Genomic DNA, 19,042 nt, shown 5'->3' on the forward strand with positions numbered 1-19,042 from the left:
TATTAAGGTCGATAATTTGCAGAGATACGAATGATTAATGATATATGTACCAGTAGGATACTTTTACAAGTGTACGAGTGTAGTTTTGCTGTATTTATTCGCTAACTTTGTTCACAGAATCGAATCACGCTCGAGGCATTGAGTAGTGGGGGAATGGTGGGGTGGGTCATTAAAATTCAAGCGAGATACCTCTATCGAGATTTGAACAAGCATCAGTGCATAACGAGAGTTAATTAAAAGGTGATCCGAACACTGCAGAAACCTAACCTCAATGTTTCTTCGAACAATTATTTTTGGAACACCCTGTATATCAATAATAAATTGAGTTACGCATTAATTTCTAAGTTTTGAAAATCGTAACTCGCAAACGTCTCCAATGGACGTATCCAACACGCTTTCTACGAGAGTCACAATCCTGCGTTCCACCCGTTAGTTATTCCAAAGCTAATACCCAGGCTCGCGATAGTCGAGCGCCAAAATATTTCAAAAATATTTACTCAATTGTCGAGTAAATAATCGTATGACTTTTAGTACTTTGTGACTTTAGTACCTCGGTATTAAAAGTTGTTCGTTTAGCAGTGGTTGCCAGCGCGTGATTTAAGAACGTTTCTGAATCTTCAATTTGCGATCGGATAGAAGTTCAAGAAAGAACACAACCGACTCAGGTTATTAGGAACGTCACGGAACTAGAAACTCCGCGGGCATAACTTGTCCTCCGACCACTCGAACTGGTTGGAATTACATTCCGTTACGCAACACGAAAATATGACAGAAGACAAGATGACACGGCGCGGTACGATCGAGCACGGCACGAATCGACGAAATCTAACCACCCCCTATAACCACTCCATTCCTTCTTGGACCATGGCCAGGGTTATCTCTGCGAGGAATTATGCAAATGACTCTCAAATGCACCCATGATTACGAGATTGTCTCGAGTCGATACTTTTTCATATTTTTTCTCCTTCCATATTATTATAACTTGGACCAGTGGTTCTCAAACTTTACTTTTCCACAGACCTATTCAAAACAATACTACTCCTCGCATAATGATCGAAAACCGAAGAGACCAAGTATGAAATTATCTTGACTCGATACTTTTTGTTATTTTTTGTATTTTTTCTTCCTCTATATTATTATAACGTGAAGCAGTGGTTCTCAAACTTTACCTTTCCACAGACCGCTTCAAAACAATACTACACCTCGCATAATGATAGAAAATCGGGGCAGTCAATTCTTATTAATACGCGAAGCACGAGTAAAGAATTTTTTGTCGGTACTCGAACAACTTAAATATGCCGAAAAGGGGTGGGGATGATTGATCTTGAATCCGAGTAACAAATTCCATCGATACCAGAGACATTATTATAACGGTAAACTTTTAACGAAGCCCCACTGAATACAATTAAATAATAATTTTTCTAATATATTTCAAAACCTTTTTATAGTGTATTCATGTTACATAATTTAACTTTTTTTATCTAACAATATTAAAAAATCCTTGATAATTAACTTCCAGGAAAAATCTCTTCGCAAACTTGAAAAAATCCAATAGAATCCATTGTCTCTCTTTACTATTTCCATTTTCCAAATTCATCTGCGTTCGGTCATTCCATTGTTCGATTAGATTGTGCCCTAAAACTATTATTTCTCGTACTTGTATTCTTTTTCATTTTTTTTTTTACATTGAAAAAGTCGTTAAATAAAAAAAAAGTATACATTGACGTTCAACGCGCCAACGACAGTGTCATTGAACTGGTCCCATTCACTACAATCCTGTGTACAACGCAAAGAGGAGACGTCCTATCGGCGGGAAGGAAGGGTGGGGTTGAGGGGAGGGGTAGGGTTGCTCAACGATGCTCGAAAGCCGCGCGAAAATTACGGAGGATGGAGGGGACTGCGAAACGATAGAAGAGAGAAGCAAACGAGGCGCGGTAACGAAGTGATAGTGGGAAAGGGGTGAGGAGAGCGGGGCTAGGGGGTGGTGAAGGAGGGGTGGGGGGAGGAGGAAGACGTGAGCGAGTTCCAAAAACCTAAGAAGAGCATCATCGATCGCAGCTGTCGCGTTCGCTCCGCACCTGCTATTGTCCGCTCGCCTTCCAGTCGACGACAAGCGGGAGAGAGAGGACGACCCCTTTCCTTTCCTTTTCCGTATATGTAGGACGAAGAAGAAGATCGGTACGCGCGAGGTGCAACGTGCTCCGCGTAAACTCACGGTCCACGTGTCGTTACGCGAGGCCACCTACTCGTTTTCGTGCGGCTCGCTTTCGTCGGGCGTCGCCGCGTTTTCTGTTCCCCTTTCCGCTCCCCCGTACCCACGGCTCCATCGTGTTGACTCCTCCCCCCACCCTTCGTCCATCGTTTCGGCTCCTCTCGTCATTATTCGCCGCGCGACGCGTTACGCAACGAAGAGACTCCGATGCTTCGCGCGCGTGCCAAATCGTCCGCGATGGACGAGATAGGTTAGATTCGCGCTAATAGCCAGGCTATACGGCGACCGCGTGGAACGTGAAACTTCATGATTTTGCGTAGAGAGCGAATGGCTCCACCGATTTCGATGATTTTTGAATATGTTACAGGGATCGATATTTTGAACAACTTTTTCTTATAGACGTAACCGCCTCTTGGTCTTAGTTTTGCAAATATGGCGGAGTTTTGTTATTATATCGGGGATAGTGTTATCGATCAGCTATTGGTACTATAATGAGTCGGTCGCAAAGTATTATTTATGAAATTAGTTACAAATATCTGGTACGATGAAGTGTGGTTATTAGTAGCAATTTTGATCATTTTTGACCTTGATCAAATTGAACTTTTCTTCAAAATTTACTTTTAATCGAATTCGTTTTCCAAAATGAAGAATATATAATTTAATAAAATATTTATACACTCTAAAAAAAAAACGAAATAACTATCCGAACAACCCACCCAATATATATATAAAGTAACGAAAAATTTCATTGAGATTTTACGTTATAAAAAAATGTCCGAAAATCACTTTCGTTCAAACATTTTACTCGAGTCTTTCCTCTTGCACCGTTTACCCCCACGCGTCATCTGTTTCGGTTCGCGAGGAACGCGCTCTAGCGCTGCAAACTGCAACGTTTCCCCCACTCCAACGTCAGAGCGCCAAGACGACCCCCAGGGGCCCAGAAGACGCGGACTCAGGGGACACGAAAGCCGTGCGCTAAACAGTGAGTCACGAGACATCGGTTGGGGGAGTGGAGGAAGGGGGAGGGGGGCATATATACCTCGAAGGGTGAATCTCGTACCCTTTGGAAGTACGCCAACTGTTCTCCGGCAGCACTTGCGCGCACATGTGCCCGCGAGGGAATTTCGACGGATCCGTGTCAGCATGGGGACCCCACAGGGGCACAGTTTTCTTTTGCACAGTGAAATCCCATGAGAACGCGGCCAACCGGCGCGACAGTAGCAAAATATTGAGGGAGAGCGGGGGGGGGGGGGGGGGGAGTCTATGAAAGAGTCAGTGGGATTTAACGGCCTTATCGGTTCGAGGGTGCGTCATGAAAAGTCATTTTCAGCGTCCAGGGGCATTTCGAGCCCCCCACCCCCACCCTTCTGTACAGAGCCCCTTAAGTAAGTTTCGATTAATCCTCTCTCGACGACCCCGCTCGATTCACGACGATTGGAGCGAAAATTTCGAGTGAGAATTTTCGACTCGTGGGCAGATGGAACCTTAGAAACGAAAGCAGTGGAGGGATGGGGGGGGGGGCAATGAAATCCTCTTTCCACGCGTTAATCGCTAAAATTGAAGTTCCCTTTAATTGGACCCTGAAACGATCGACTAGTTGCTTCTGTCGTAATCTGCACCGAGGGGAGATGTTTGCAATTTATTAACAGTAGATTGCATTTTGTTTTCGATAAATTGGTTCGACCCAATATCACACGCAGTAATGCTTGTACGAATTTCAATGGCCTATCCCCATCATTCTCCTATTACTTTCAGTGTCTCGAGATGAGTGTAATTCGATCCGATGGACAAGGACAGCGAATGGTTCAAACACTTCAAAGAAACCGCCGCGCGCATTACGATGAATCATTCGGTTGCAAGAATTTTTTCTTTTCTATCATTTTTGTAATAATGATGTCGACAGATCGGTGAGGATCTCTCGATCAAAATAATACGTAAATTGAAGAAAGTTTACTACTATTGCATTATTTTTGCTACTTGGGATATTTGAATTTTTTAGGAATGAAGTTCATTCGATATACGTCGGGTTTGTACTCATTTTAATCGGGAGAACCTCGCCGATCCATCGATACCATTATTGTAAACAAGAAATGAAAAATATTAATTTTTGTAATTGGACGTTTCTTTAAAACGACCACTCTCGATATTATTCTTATTATTATCTTTGACTCGATCCTCTTTGTTCGCACTGTATTTGAGACTATTTGAATAATTGAGAGGTATTCGACTTTTAGGAATGAATTTCGAATACTTTTGTATTCGACTGTTACGAATAAACTTCGAATACTTTTGTATTCGACTGTTACGAATAAACTTCGAATACTTTTATATTCGACTGCTACGAATAAACTTCGAATACTTTTGTATTCGAGTACCACTATTCAAATATGAAATAAAAATTATATTTAAAAAAGCACGATGTATTTAATAAGCTTTTTATAATTCATCTCACATTAGTGAAGTACTTGAAATATTCGGATGCCTCATCAGTGGACAAAGTATTTGAATAATCATGTATTCGAATAGTACTCGAATTATACTTTTCGAATACTCGGATCACCGAGGCGTTCGAATATTCGAACAGAGAAAAATTACAAGAAAAATAAACGAATAATTCCAGTGCTAATTTGCAAGCGTACAAAATTTATTATACCCCGACCATATCGTGAATCAACGAAGTGGAACTGAAAAAACGAAGACTGTAGAAGTTAATACATATCTACCGCCATTATTGGATAAGACGATCCTGCAAAACGGTTATGTGGATCTATTATCGCGATAGCGCGAACATAAAATCTTACCTGTAATCTAAATAATCCATAAAAACCGATACTGCTAATTAATCGCGCGAATCGCGTTAATTGCGTATAATAACCGAGCGCATAAAATAGATATGTCCTCGTTGGCAACTGAACTCGACAATTTGGAAATGATCTCGTCAGATCCAAACTGAATATTAAAATATTCATCGACAAGTATTGTTCGATATTGCACGACAACTCTGCCTTTGTGATCGTATCGAATGGATATATTTATTTTTCTCATCGACCTTGCCAAATGACCTTGAAGTCAACTCTTTACAATATACTTATTTATGAAGTATATTATTTAGTTATTACAACACAACGATATACTTATTAATGAATATTCATATTAAATAGAATTTTAAAATTCAAAAAAATTATTTTTAACATTATGTCGTTTAAAACATATAGTTATAGATCTTTTTACAATTTACTTATGTTAAAGGTACAATTATAGGAGTAATATTTTCCGCTTGGTAGGTATAAATAGAAACTATAATCGAAAATTGTTCGAGATCGACATCTATGATTTTTTTGGTAGGTTTCACATATACAAGGTGTCTCAGCTAAATGGGATTATTTAAATATCTGCATTATTTTTTACCGTATGAAAAAACTTCAGAAGACAAAGTTGGTTCTCAAAAAAAATTTTTTCTCAAAATCACGATATTTTTTTTAACAATATCCTATACTTTCTCTTTCTTATACTTAAGAGTGCATAAATAAACAAATTTATCGACAATAAGAATCATATCGTTAGCATTTCTTCTTGAGATATTTGTATCAAAAAATATTTTATTTTCAATATTTCCACAAGCAAAATATTTTTTAAAATTTATTCCAGTGAGAGATTTTCATACCTAAATTTCACGAGAAAAATATTTCAAGGAACTTATTCAGGTGAGGGATTTTCATATCTAAATTCCACAAGGGAAATATTTAAAAAAATTTTTTCAAGTGATTTTTAAAACTAAATTCCACAAGAAAAATATCTTTAAAAATTTATAAAAGTGAGAGATTTTTAAACCTAAATTTCACGAGAAAAATATTTTAAGGAATTTATTCAATAAAGAGATTTGTATACTTAAATTTCACGAGAAAAATATTTTTCAAAAATCTTTTCAAGTGATTTTTAAAACAAAATTCCTCATTCAACAGGTTTAAATGATACTCTGCATACGAAAACAGCGATGAATAATAATTATCAAGAAATTCGCCCAATAAGCCATACACTCACCGTGTTGTTGACTTTGCTCACAGGCTGCGCTACTGTTGTTCGGAGACAACGATGCTGGTGACTGAGGATCGCCACCAGCGACACCCTTCGACGATGGTGGATGAAGCAACAGAAGACCTCTGCCTTTTCCTCCCACGGGCCCTCCTCTGCGCGAACCGCGAGGTCTGCCGCGTTTACTGGTGCCGCGTATCGTGGGCCTCATTCGAACACTGGGCCCACTGCTGTAGGGGACGTGGTGATCCAGACGACTGACCTTGCAGGGTTCTCCGAACTGACCGACTCGCAGTTGTCGAGCGTCGGCGCCACTTCCTCCCACTGGACCGTCCACGTCGACGACCAGACCATCGTTACTCGTCTCGTCCTGAATATATCGGATAAATTCGAATTAACCTTACAACTTGCGGCCGAATGTACACGCAAACTCTCCGAGCCAAAATTGTTCCGAATGTATGAAGTTTGGTTTTTTGATTCGATAAACCTTATGTGACATTGAGGGAATATCAAGGCAAATGCATTTATTTAGGTTATGTAGGTTATGTAATAACTTTCATTATGTGTATATCGACTGATCTGATATGTTGATTAGAAAAAGGTAGATGTATTAAAAACTGTCACTGTATATTGAACTCGTATATTGACTAGAAAAGGGTAGATGTCCTAATAACTGTCACTGTATATTGAATTCGTATATATTGACTAGAAAAAGGTAGATATCCTAGTAAGTGTCACTGTGTATCTATTGAACTTGTATAACTGTCACTGTGGTTTTACACAAGAATGCATAGACATTGGATATTTGATTTGATAAAAATTTTGTAAATAGAGCGTTATAGCGATGTAATATATATTTTTAAAAGTGAACAGATATTTCTAAAAATGTTTAGTTTAGGGACATATGAATTAATTTATTATATTAAAATAAAATTCCTGAACCTAATGATTTTCTTTCTGCTCTAAATCAGCACTAATTGCACGAGTGACTTAAACTGACTTAAACAAGTACAAACCTCCGACTTGACTGGGCTGGTTGGAACACTGTGATCGTCTCCTGTGTCAAGGATTTGTTGATGATTGTTCACAAGATGCGATTGCACGCTGCCACTGGTTTGATTGCTATCGTTGGAATTGGCTTGGATATCACCGAGTTTGTCACCGTTTGAATCGGCCAGACAAGGTTTCTTAGCGTCTCCCTGAGAAGTAAATACCTCGAAATAGTAATATACGAATTTATTTTGCTTCTGAATGTGTGACAAGTTTTGGTAAAAGTGCGAGTTCTATCGGTGCGACGAAATATTTATTTATAAACATATTCCCGAAGTTTCGGTTAACGACAAGTAATTGGGAAAATCTAATAAAAGATTTGTTACAAAATCTCGAATATATTGTTTGCTTCGAGTATGTTCCTTTTTTATTCGAAGGTGCGAATAACAAATTGTAATTATTTACTCGGTACACCCTGTATATTGATCTCAAAAAAATTTGTTAGCGCGCTAAAAAATCACTACTCCCTCTATATAATTTTTCAATACCAAAAATCAAATCGATACCTTTCTCAAATTCTGAGAAAACAAATTGTAACTATTTACTCGGTACACCCTGTATATTTCAATTACCAATCGGTCCGAACGTGGCCGTCATTGGTCACAGGTCGAGGTCCAAAAAACAGGGGAAAGTGTAGCTCGCGAGGAACGAAAAGAGGAGACGCGACCAATAACGGCGAATCCATGTACCGAGAAGGAAGAAGAAAGACGGAACCGATAGCGGCTCTAAGGGCGTCGGGCTCACCTTGACCGGAAGCGCAGTTAACTTCCTCTTCCGGTCCCTCTCCTTGTGGTATAGGTTCGAGTCGAGGCGAGCATCCTCCGCGTGCTGCTTTCTCTCCTCGCTCCGTTGGCTGTCTGAAATATACGGACATGGGGGCTTGTATACGGGGACGTTCGTTGCTTCTCTTATTATTATTCGTTATTAGGGCATTAGCATAACCTAACGAGCATAATGTAATTGCATCCACGCTCCCCCCACTCCGTCACTCCGCCACTACCCCACTCCGTCTCTCCATCACTCCCCCCACTCCGTCACTTCGTCACTCCGCCACTCTCCCCACTCCGCCACTCCTCTCCGCAACGCTGACGCCGCTACATCTCTCTCTCTCTCTCGCTTTTGCGCCATGTGCGTATCCGAATGCGCGAGAGTGCGACCGAAATCGCGCTTCGCTGAACAAAAACGCGAGACTAAACTTGGTATTGCTATTTGCATTTCAAACTTTCTTTCAATGAGATCCCGGAGCGGAGCAGCAGCCACGGGGAGAGGGGGGAGGTATTATATTATTCAGAGAGTGTGGGACCGAGAATACGGAGCCTCCATTTTCTTTTAATCGGTTTCGATTAAATTAACTTATTATTTCCGTTTTTACTTTCCGACCTACCACCACGGAAAGCGTTGTAATGCGAGAAATTATGAAAAAAAATTTCTTCACAAGTTTTGGGACACCTTGATCGCGTTTTTAAAAGAATTAATTTTTTTTTTCAGCGAATTTTAATGTCCGTTAAAACTTCATTACATTTGAATTTTCTATTTTAATTTCGTTTAAAATCGTTTCGTGTATGACTACGGTTATCACTTGTAAGTTTTTGTATTTCTGGTATATGTATATTTGTCATTTGTAAAAATGTTAAAAAATTGTTTGAATAAATGTTAAAGTAAATTAAATTCTGAATAAAAAGATTGAATTAACTTTCTTTTCGACCTTCTCTAATAAAGAATAAATGAAATCTCACTCGTTGCATGCTTAGAGCACACTTTCTGTAATTAAAATTGAATTGGAGTTAGGCGTCGAGAAGTAATGTCTCGTATTTGTTTACGTTAATTCGATTATATATGATACTAATACACGGCTGAAAATAATTACAAATCTATTAAAATGAATATTAGAGTAAATGTAATTCTAACAGGCATAGTTTATATCTAAAAATTTACAAATAATTAAAATGTACAACAAGAAGATAAAGTATGTATGTGAGTATGGAAGTAATAATATCTACAACTTGTAACGAATTATTATGATCGGAAGTTTAATGTAAAATTTAAAAGGAATGAAATGTTCAGTCTTAAAAAATCTAAATAATAAAATTAAACTATACCAAAATAATAAATTACAACATGAAATGTACATTCTAATTGTTCATTTCTATAAATGCTTGTTCTTTTAGCCTAAAGATGAAAGGAGAGAAACTAAATAAATAAAATGGAAAGAATTTTAAATATAAATAAAGATTGACTTATAATAAGTTATACTTTCTTGGACTATATAGATTATGATATTTGTTTTGAATAGAATAAGCAATATATACACTTCTATTTCTATTAAAGTGACTTAATAGAAGTGATTAATATTTCTATTAATCCAAAATTCTATCTATGTACAAATAAAATGTATTAAATAGTCCAACCGAATATTCTACATAATATGTCACAGATACGTGACACAGATCAATAGTTCATACCTTATTTCTTTATGTGAGCATAAAATATAAAATCATCTTTGATACGCATGTATAACACGTGGTAGCGAACGTGTTAACTCATAATGTTAATAATTGATTCATCGTTGTTATAAGAACATAGTCACTGTAACAGAACCAGCATAAATGGAATGTAGTGATTTATTTTTTACAAAGTATTTTACAAACCCTCATAAGTACAATTGATACACATTCTTTATTTTTCCCTTTTACGAGAAGAAAAAAGTGAAAACATGTGTTAAATCAATTTATGAGAACTCGTAGAGTACTTTCTACAATAAAACACTAAGTTTCATTCATTGATAACGATTAATGTACGGATCAAGATTCTACCAACAATCTTGTGCTACCCAATGTTATATATCAACACTCACATTTTGCTTCAATTTCCTCATCATCCAACAAGAGAGAAACAACCTCCTTGGGCTTCAGAGTGTCTGGTTTGAAGTTACCTCCACTGATCACCATACGTTGTATCTGGAAGGAATGATTTCCAATTGAATCAAATTAAGCTCCTTGGTACAATTTACTTATTTTACATAATTGGTAAAGAAACAAACCTCGCTCTTTTCTCGAGCACGCTGCAGTATTCTCTCCTCGATTGTTCCCTTGCAGATCAATCTGTACACCGTCACCTGTTTCGTTTGTCCCAATCTATGGGCGCGATCCATAGCCTGTTGGTCCACCGTAGGGTTCCAATCACTGTCATAAAAGATCACCTGCGAAGCAGAATATTTTGAACATTAAATCAACATCGAACATGACATTAAAAGTTGCATTTTTATTCTAAAAAAAGATAATCCTTAAGATCTGTTTCTTCCCTGACAGGAATAAAATTGTCCTCTTTATAAGCCTAGAGAAACCAACGTTCAGCGTACAAACATCTATCGCGTGACGCTCTAAATAGGGACAGTTCTCTTTCCACTCGATATTCGAACGAGGGCATATGCAAATGCATTCAGCGACGCATACCTGCAGCCCACGTTCGTGCACAACAGAATGCAGTTTCGGCAATGCGGGGCGAACGACCCTGGCCAAAAAATCGTATTGATTCTGTCATTAATTTGCTGCCTTGTTCTCGTTCCTGACTCACTCAGCATTTTACAAACAATTCTCTTGAACGAACGAGAGATTAAGAAACATTACAAAATGAAATTCGAGTGCCAAGTAATTGAAAGATATTGGACCGTTCGATAATCTCTGACAGGAAATAATTAAGATAAAATTTGTAAACAATTTTTATGGCTCTATCTCGGTCAAGACGCTTGAAATTGTCTTCTTTTCTTCTTTGTACACGTTGATACTCCATCCCATCTTCAATGGTACTTTATCAGACATAGTTTGGGACTTGTTAAATCGATGACGGTAGAATCAGGTATTGAACGACACTTTCGTGATTAACTGTTGTCTCCATGTAAGACAGGATCGTGATTCCTCACGCTATTTCTTCTCTGGACTCTTCTTCGCCTTCTCCCGTGTCACTCGGTGTCGTTCCTGGGTCGATGACGATTGTCCGGAGTTTTGGGGGTTGCGAGTAACAGAGAGCCTGACAACTCGAGCCGTGAAATCCTAAGCGAATACGTACAAGGCACCGCCGATAAAGCAAGGATAAAATTACTGACCGTGTCTGCGGCGGTGAGGTTTATTCCCAGGCCTCCAGCTCGAGTGCTCAGCAGAAAGACGAATATGTCCGCCCTGAAACATGAAACAGTCCTTGTAGATTGAGCGGCCCTAGCACGCAGTGTTTTGTATGTAAATTAATTCGAAATGCCGTGCAGAGAGCACTTAGAGGATTTCCAGTATGAAACGCAGCCCGAGCGGGCGCTATCGTGAACAAGATTTCGACGATTCGGTTACCCTCCACCCTGGTCCTGACAAGCCAGTGTGAAGACTATAATAACTCAAGGAGTGTGTTTGGAACGCGTCTTTGGAGCGTTAAGGTGTATGTTAAGGATTGTTTTGATGATTGTTGAGGTTCTCGTTAATCCAGTGTCATTCATAGATAAGGAATTGTACTTGAAAAGTCCACCTGCGATGCTGAATAACAATATGTAAAACAGTTTTGTGGAAGTGGTATTATAAGATCCAGAAATAGTAGATGATTAGATTTGTACTAGGAGAGTAGGACTGACAAGAAGTTTCAAAACATCAGATTAATAGTATTGACAGAAATTGCTTGCAGTACGTTACAATGATCTACTACTGTAAATAATAGCAATATAATTAGTATTCATACTATTAGTCGTAACAACAATTTTGTTCGCATCCAGTAGTGATACTATTAAAATCAGATCTGCCAATTATAGTAATAATATCATTGTAATTAGTTTCAACCATATACAAAAATTGTCGTACGTGACAATCATCCTAATCTTTTGTATATATGTTTTACTGTTGACTCTATGATTTTAATGTAAATTGCCATTTAATTATTCTTGTTTGCTCGATACTTAATGCTTAAGTAATTCGTTTTAAAATTTATAATACGTTTCACTGAAAATGATCTAAAGCCAAGATCGAAACGTTTATTGTTATAAATAATACCATGATGTATTTACTACTTTCCTACTTCATAAATAAATCGGCTACAATTGTATTAGTGTGTACCAGTGTTTTATGTATAAAAAATGACAACTAAGATACGTTGCAACGACGTGGCTGAAAGATGACGACCGCCCGTTATTAGAATCATGTATTCGTGGCGGGTAGCCGAAGCCGCAGCTGTCTACGAGACGGGGACGATTCGCCAATTAATTCGCGTGTTGGTTATGCGCGAGTGAGCCAAGGAACGACATGCTAAGAGGCCACACTTTAGACATGCAACACGATGCGAAGCTAATACATATTCTAAACAGTGTCGGGAAAGAATTCATTCAGTTTATTAATGATCTATTCTCATTAAAGGAGTAGACGACGCTCGTTTAGATGGACAGATATTAAAATGTTCAGCTGCTAGACGATTATGCGTGAGATACTTACGAATTGCAACGAAACGAACGAGAAATTCGTTGCGTGAAAGGTATACATTGTGAAAGTTTACCTCTTCTGAAAGTCTGCAACCATATCTCGTCGGTCTGAAATTTTAGAGGAGCCGTCTAATCTCATGAAAGTGTGTTTCCTATGATACATGTATTCCTGTAACGAAAATATAATGTACAATCTTACGACGATCATGCTTACGTTTATGTAAACGAAATTAGGATACCTCTAACAAGTCAATCATTTTCGTCATCTGAGAATAGATGAGGACACGATGACCCTGTTCCTTCAAACGACGCAGAAGGCTATCCAATACTGAAAGTTTTCCTGCATCTGTTACCAATGTTTGCTTATCTGTAACAAATTTAGAAAAAAAAAAAAACGTGTAATGCACAATCGAGGGGTATACTTCTTAGTATACAATTTTTAAAAAAATATTTGCCTGGTACTATGATGTTTGACCATCCGTTAATGGGTGTGCACGCAGATAGTCCACCATGGGATTGAACAGAAAACGTTGATGTCGTTTGTGCTATACGAGGACTAGAGCTCTCTAGCGATGGCAAAGTAGAAAGGGCTTGTTCACAGCCAAGCCAAAGAAGTCTTTGTCCAAATTTTCCACCGCATTCCTCATGTCGTCTCCACGCACACGCTGCGGAACTACTACTAACATACAGTTTTCGAGGACTAGCTTGTACCTGAAATGGAATCGTTCGTTCATTAAATTCCCACAACCACCATTACTCGATCACGTTACTGTGTATCGTTTAAACAACCTTAGGATAACTATCGCGGATAAAGGATGGAATGGTAGTCTGTTGACAATGTCTCATTATCGGTGGTCTTGGAAGATGAAGATGTTCTGGCAGCAAGGTCACCTTTGAGTCTTCTTGTTCTGCTTTGGTAGAAGGAAGTATTCTCTGTAAACAGAAAAATTAAATGTTTAATATTTTGAGTAAAAGCGAGCAGAAATAGTTTCAACCAAAATTCTCAACCTTCATCGTTTGAGCAGTCTTTTTGCTGCTACGCAAAATTCGATGGGCAACGGTCTCCGGCATTGAGTGAATAATGTGTGTCGTATGCGTATATACAGGTTCACCCTCGATAATTTTCTTTGTAAATATTAAACCGCGCATTGCTCGCGATGAAGAGTCAATTTTTCTAGGCAAAAGAAGCATTTGATTTCTAGGGATTTCTGTTCTCTCATCGGCACTCCAATCTTCCCAATAGCGCGTCATTTTTATCCTCCTCTCCATTATAGTTGCAAGACATAATCTATGCACATAAAATATAATTAGTTTTCCAATGGGTTACATACAACACATTTAGCACAAACAATTTGTATACCTGAATAAAATACCAATGATAAACACTTTGTTCATCTCCATCGGCGACAAGTTAATAAATCTACTAAATGAGAAGGGATTTCGGGAAAATTTTTCGCTGCCATCGTGAAGAGTTCGATGTATATATTCAGTAGCAAATATGAACAACTTATTATACAAGAAGTGATCTTTGGATGGCAACGAGAGGTGCAAGAGTCCCTCCGTATATAATAATGCAGGCATTTCGTAAAATTCTGTGTGCATGAAGAATGGAGATCTAGCATCTCTGCGTTCAAAAAGTTCTGGATGATTGCAAACCTGTAATTGACATTCGCTAAGCGTATAAACAACGTCGTTTATTAAAAACTCATTGAAAATCAATGCAGGTTGATCATTACCTTACGGAATTGCATGACTAGATTCATAAGATTTGATGTGAAATTTTTATCGTTAGTCGCAGTATCGCCACCACCCACTGTGTAATGTAACAGGTCTTCTATTCTAATTTTCTTCTTCAATGCTGTACAGAAAGGAGATATTATACTGTAGAAAAAATTACGATGCTAAGAAATGTACAATTAGGACAACTTACCCGAATAAAGTAACTTTTGTCGTGTTGTAAGAGGACAGTAAACCATAACTTCTATCTTATCAGACAATTCATTTTCTACATCCTTCTTTATTCTCCGTAACATAAACGGTTTCAAGATCATATGTAACCTCGATAAATGCTCTGAATGAGGAAAGAAATATTAGAAATTACGAGTACACAAAAATATTGCAAGATGAAAACCCTTACTTTCATCGATCCCTGTTTTGTTTTCAGCGTGACTTTCGATATCTTTGGAAAACCATTCGTTAAATTCATCGTGAGAATCAAACAAAGTTGGCATTATAAAATGTAACAACGCCCACAATTCTGCCATGCTATTTTGTATAGGTGTACCGCTAAGTAACAACCTATTGCGACAACTGAATCCGAGCAACAATTTCCACCTCATACTGCAAAGGATAGATGTTAAAATATCACGTGTACGCAAATAAAGCAGTACAAACGAATAAACACCAACCTGCTAGTGCTCTTTATAGCTTGTGCTTCGTCTAAGATCATGTACTGCCACTTTATTCTGTTAAAGTATTTGTAATCGGTAATGACTAATTGGTAACTAGTTATCACTACGTGAAATGAAGCTTCTTTTGTGTGCAAATCTTTAGTGTCCCAAAATTGTCTCAATATTTTGCGTTCCTGCGGATTCCCCCAATACGGAACTACCTTAAACATTGGTACGAATCGTGCCATTTCTTGCTGCCAATTATGTAACGTTGAGGCCGGTGATATAATTAAAAACGGCCCCCATACAGCTGTGAATAATTATTGAATGCTTGAAAATACAATTCATTTTTTAAAAAACCATAGTATCAAAAGATTCTTTTAAGTAACTTACAATATCTTTCAGCGACATGACACAGAAATGCTATAGATTGTACAGTTTTTCCCAGACCCATTTCATCTGCCAGAATTCCACTAATTCCCTAAAGAATACCAAAAATATTTGAATAAAAATTTATTTTATTTAAATATTTGTACTTTATACCATAACGATATTAATACAAACGAACCTGATCATATAAATTAGCTAACCAATTCATTCCTTTTAATTGATAACCCTTAAGATTTCCTTTAAAAATTGAAGGCTGAGGATGCTCTAAATTTTCTGGAGTATCACTAAGGCGTAATTCTTGAGATGCAGCTGCAGTATCAAATTGTTTTGCTCTAGCTTTTTCATTATCAAATGCTTCAGTAGCATTTCTTTTTGCTTTTTGCTTCATGATTTCGCTATATTTATATAAATGATAGGTAATGTACAAATATAAAATTATATTGTATCATAATAAAAGCAAATATTTTACCTGTCATAATCATCAATTCCAATAAGCCTTGGATTTTTTTCTTCGTCTAATTGATTTAAAATTCTCAGCTGTTCTTCAGGAGAAGCTTTTCCCAGTTTTCGAGACATAAAGTGAGCATATAGCTCAGTTTGTGTAATGAGAAAGTTTAATTTCCTTTGCTGGCGTTTTGCCTAAATAATAAAAAATATATGATAAAAAAAATCATCAGGGTGTTTCTTCTCTTTGTATGTTTGTTACACTGTATATAAAAGTATTAGAAATAAAGGTAACATTAATTACCTCAATAAGTTCTACATCCATCTTCCTTTGTTCTTCAGCTTCTTTCTCTAATCTTCTCCTTGTCTCACGTTCTACGCGATCATAACGTTTCCAGTATGACTGCATTTCTCTTGTAAGACGTTTCGCCCGCCATATAGTCTCTTTCATATTCTTTTGTGACTATAAAATCAAAGAAAGTATGCAATTCTTTAAAGTGTCTGCATATGAATATAGATAAGTATTAATATAGAGCAATACTCACTTGCATAGCCTTTTGCCTCCAATATTTCATACAGTGTTGTGCTACTTTCTTACAACTAATTAACATTTCCTTATGATTATTGGTTTTTGCTCTTTGTACTTTTCCCAGTTCTTTTTTGGACATCATTACCCAAATTTTTCTTCTTCTCATTGCCATAACTTCTGGGCTTTTATTATTATGCTTTTTTCTGCCACGCTGGCGAGGTTGATGACGCATTATTGCTTCCAATTCAGCTTCATCTAATTCTTCTTCTCTAGGCATTGTGCGGTCCCATTCTTCGTCTGGATATTCCCCTTCCTAAAAATCATATATAACCCTTACTGATAGTAAACAATATTAAAACAATTTCTAATTCACATACAGGATAATCTTCAGATGGTCTATGACGAGAAACTTTTTCTTTTTTTATCTTCATGACTTTTTTATCTGGCTTCTTCTCCTTCTTCTTCTTATTTCCAACTATTAACTTTTGGTGTTCTAAAAATCTATCATAATTCGATAATAAACCAGCACTATAATACTGGTACTGTATATTCTAAAAATAAGAATTTTACATTACTATTGATGCTTTGTACCTTACAAATTCTACCTCTTCTAAAGTTTTAAACTTACCTCTGGTTTCTGGTAAAAGCGACCTTGATACTTTTTCCTAAGTATATGAAATTTTAACATTTCCTGAAAATCTTCTTCTGTAATAGGACTATCTGTATCAGATCCTGAAGCCGAGCTATCAGATGAATCACTTAACAAAATGTCTTGTAACCAACGGCGTTCTTCTCCCACACCTGACATATTATAGAGCCTCAATTTATTAATTCTTTCTTCTGTAAAATTAATGATTATTATATAATTATATAGAGGCAAATTTTATTTTTAAAATACTAAAACAGTATGCACACCTTCTTTTCGAATCAGTACATTATCAAGATAATTGTCTGATCCTTCAGAAGATTCCGATGATACAGATTTATCATCCTCGCTGCAAAAATTAAGAAAATAATAAAACTCCATATCCGTGTCTCCTTCAAATGCTGTTTCATTAAAGATAAAAAGCTACCTAGCTGGATCTTGGAACAATTCATTAATCTGCCTCAAAAAGGGCTGTACATTGAGGCTGCGCTCCAATCTTTGTAGATGCAAAGGAGCAGCCATTTCTGCTTCCAACCTCATTGTGTGTGCCCTATCTGTCATTACCAGCTTATATAAAATTCAACAACCTACAATAAGAAAAATATGCCATAAGTGACAAACATTTAAAGCCTTTATTAATGTTAAAAGTAATCATATTCCTTTATATCGTAACATATAAAATATTTCTAATGTATAAGAAAAACTATTTAAAGATGCAAGCTTTATTCGATGGATTGCCCAAAGGAATTCATCTAAAATAATAGCATTGACAGACCGGTTGTCAAGGAAACATACTTTATTTGCAATACGTACGAACCTAATATGACTCTGTGATTATTTGACATTTCATTAAATTTATTAAATGACTCAGATGGTACAGGTTACATGGACGACAGGAAATTTTTTACGTAATTCGTACATCGCGTGTAACAAACTAAAAACGTCTATCTTGCAGTTTGTATTAGTAAAGCATATAGGATTCTGCTCCTTACTGCATTGCCACAATGCTAGATTGTTTTGTCGTGTTTCCTGTAACGGGCAATACATGTTAAAGGCGTATAATCGCCGTATGGAATCGTGTGTAACCAATTACATTATATAAGGTGAATGACACGACGAATCGAGCTGGTGCGGTTATAATTTCGCAAAATATTCGATAGTTTTGAATCACCTTCGGTTTGGTTAGAAGTAGCCCCACTTATTTAGCACGTAAAATAGGGTCGACCGCGAGAAAATGATTCCCTTTGTTCACATCGAAAATGGGTATATCAGTCGGAGGGAAATACATAGTAGAAAGAAGCCTAGAGAACGCAGACATTTGGCGTGCCATAAAACCAGGGCAGGGATAGGGCATATTGTTGGCCACCATTTTTGTTTTCAATAGGTGGCGCCAGCGTAGCCGATGCATAGGCGATCTACGGCTTTACCAATGTTTATTGCCGACCAACTAATTTTATTGTTTGTTTCGATTTTGTGTAATAAATTTTAATGATATTTAAATATACTATATCAGATAGTTTCGACTTTGATTTATTGTTATACACCTTTTTGCATTTCAAGGCATACTTCTTCATAATTACTAATTTCAAAGTAAATTATAGAGATAAATAAATCTATATACTTTAGTTTCATGATAACGAATTTATAAAACTTTATTTTGATTTTCTTTTGCAATATGTAAATTACATTAGAAAGAACATGGACGTATGACAAATTTCATGTTATACGATTAAATGCATTGTAACAGTAACGACAAATATCGTTAAATTGAAGTATAACTTTCTATGCTTTAAATTTGCCGCTCAATATCACAGCGTACAATTGTCTCAAACCCAAATCGAATCTTGCAGCATTCACAATTACGCGCCAGTATAATATACATTATTAACAATTAAGATAAGTA

General features: G+C 37.0%; 1 protein-coding gene across 3 annotated transcripts in view; it reads right to left on the reverse strand.

The window, feature by feature from the left end:
* The window catches only part of Ino80 (chromatin-remodeling ATPase INO80), a 31,437-nt gene extending 12,943 nt beyond the window's left edge, over positions 1 to 18,494 (reverse strand). The window contains exons 1-27 of one of the 3 annotated variants that reach the window (XM_076311517.1): positions 18,311 to 18,494; positions 17,957 to 18,168; positions 17,567 to 17,726; positions 17,409 to 17,488; positions 17,122 to 17,333; positions 16,871 to 17,044; positions 16,510 to 16,806; positions 16,269 to 16,427; positions 15,990 to 16,159; positions 15,699 to 15,915; positions 15,524 to 15,611; positions 15,149 to 15,440; positions 14,878 to 15,080; positions 14,671 to 14,811; positions 14,477 to 14,598; positions 14,101 to 14,396; positions 13,749 to 14,028; positions 13,530 to 13,673; positions 13,196 to 13,451; positions 12,980 to 13,107; positions 12,815 to 12,909; positions 11,397 to 11,469; positions 10,335 to 10,493; positions 10,149 to 10,251; positions 8,039 to 8,151; positions 7,261 to 7,443; positions 6,254 to 6,614 (exon numbers count right to left, since the gene is read on the reverse strand). In XM_076311517.1, the coding sequence (XP_076167632.1) occupies positions 6,254 to 6,614; positions 7,261 to 7,443; positions 8,039 to 8,151; positions 10,149 to 10,251; positions 10,335 to 10,493; positions 11,397 to 11,469; positions 12,815 to 12,909; positions 12,980 to 13,107; positions 13,196 to 13,451; positions 13,530 to 13,673; positions 13,749 to 14,028; positions 14,101 to 14,396; positions 14,477 to 14,598; positions 14,671 to 14,811; positions 14,878 to 15,080; positions 15,149 to 15,440; positions 15,524 to 15,611; positions 15,699 to 15,915; positions 15,990 to 16,159; positions 16,269 to 16,427; positions 16,510 to 16,806; positions 16,871 to 17,044; positions 17,122 to 17,333; positions 17,409 to 17,488; positions 17,567 to 17,700 (4,480 nt within the window). In that variant the 5' untranslated portion in view covers positions 17,701 to 17,726; positions 17,957 to 18,168; positions 18,311 to 18,494. Of the gene's footprint in view, positions 1 to 6,253; positions 6,615 to 7,260; positions 7,444 to 8,038; positions 8,152 to 10,148; positions 10,252 to 10,334; positions 10,494 to 11,396; positions 11,470 to 12,814; positions 12,910 to 12,979; positions 13,108 to 13,195; positions 13,452 to 13,529; positions 13,674 to 13,748; positions 14,029 to 14,100; positions 14,397 to 14,476; positions 14,599 to 14,670; positions 14,812 to 14,877; positions 15,081 to 15,148; positions 15,441 to 15,523; positions 15,612 to 15,698; positions 15,916 to 15,989; positions 16,160 to 16,268; positions 16,428 to 16,509; positions 16,807 to 16,870; positions 17,045 to 17,121; positions 17,334 to 17,408; positions 17,489 to 17,566; positions 17,727 to 17,956; positions 18,169 to 18,232 lie in introns of all 3 variants that reach the window. The other 2 variants (XM_076311519.1, XM_076311518.1) reach the window with 2 other exon arrangements.
* Positions 18,495 to 19,042: the final 548 nt, after the last annotated feature.

This window comes from Ptiloglossa arizonensis, chromosome 5 (genome assembly GCF_051014685.1).
Source record: "Ptiloglossa arizonensis isolate GNS036 chromosome 5, iyPtiAriz1_principal, whole genome shotgun sequence".
In the NCBI taxonomy this organism is placed as follows: Eukaryota; Metazoa; Arthropoda; class Insecta; order Hymenoptera; family Colletidae; genus Ptiloglossa; species Ptiloglossa arizonensis.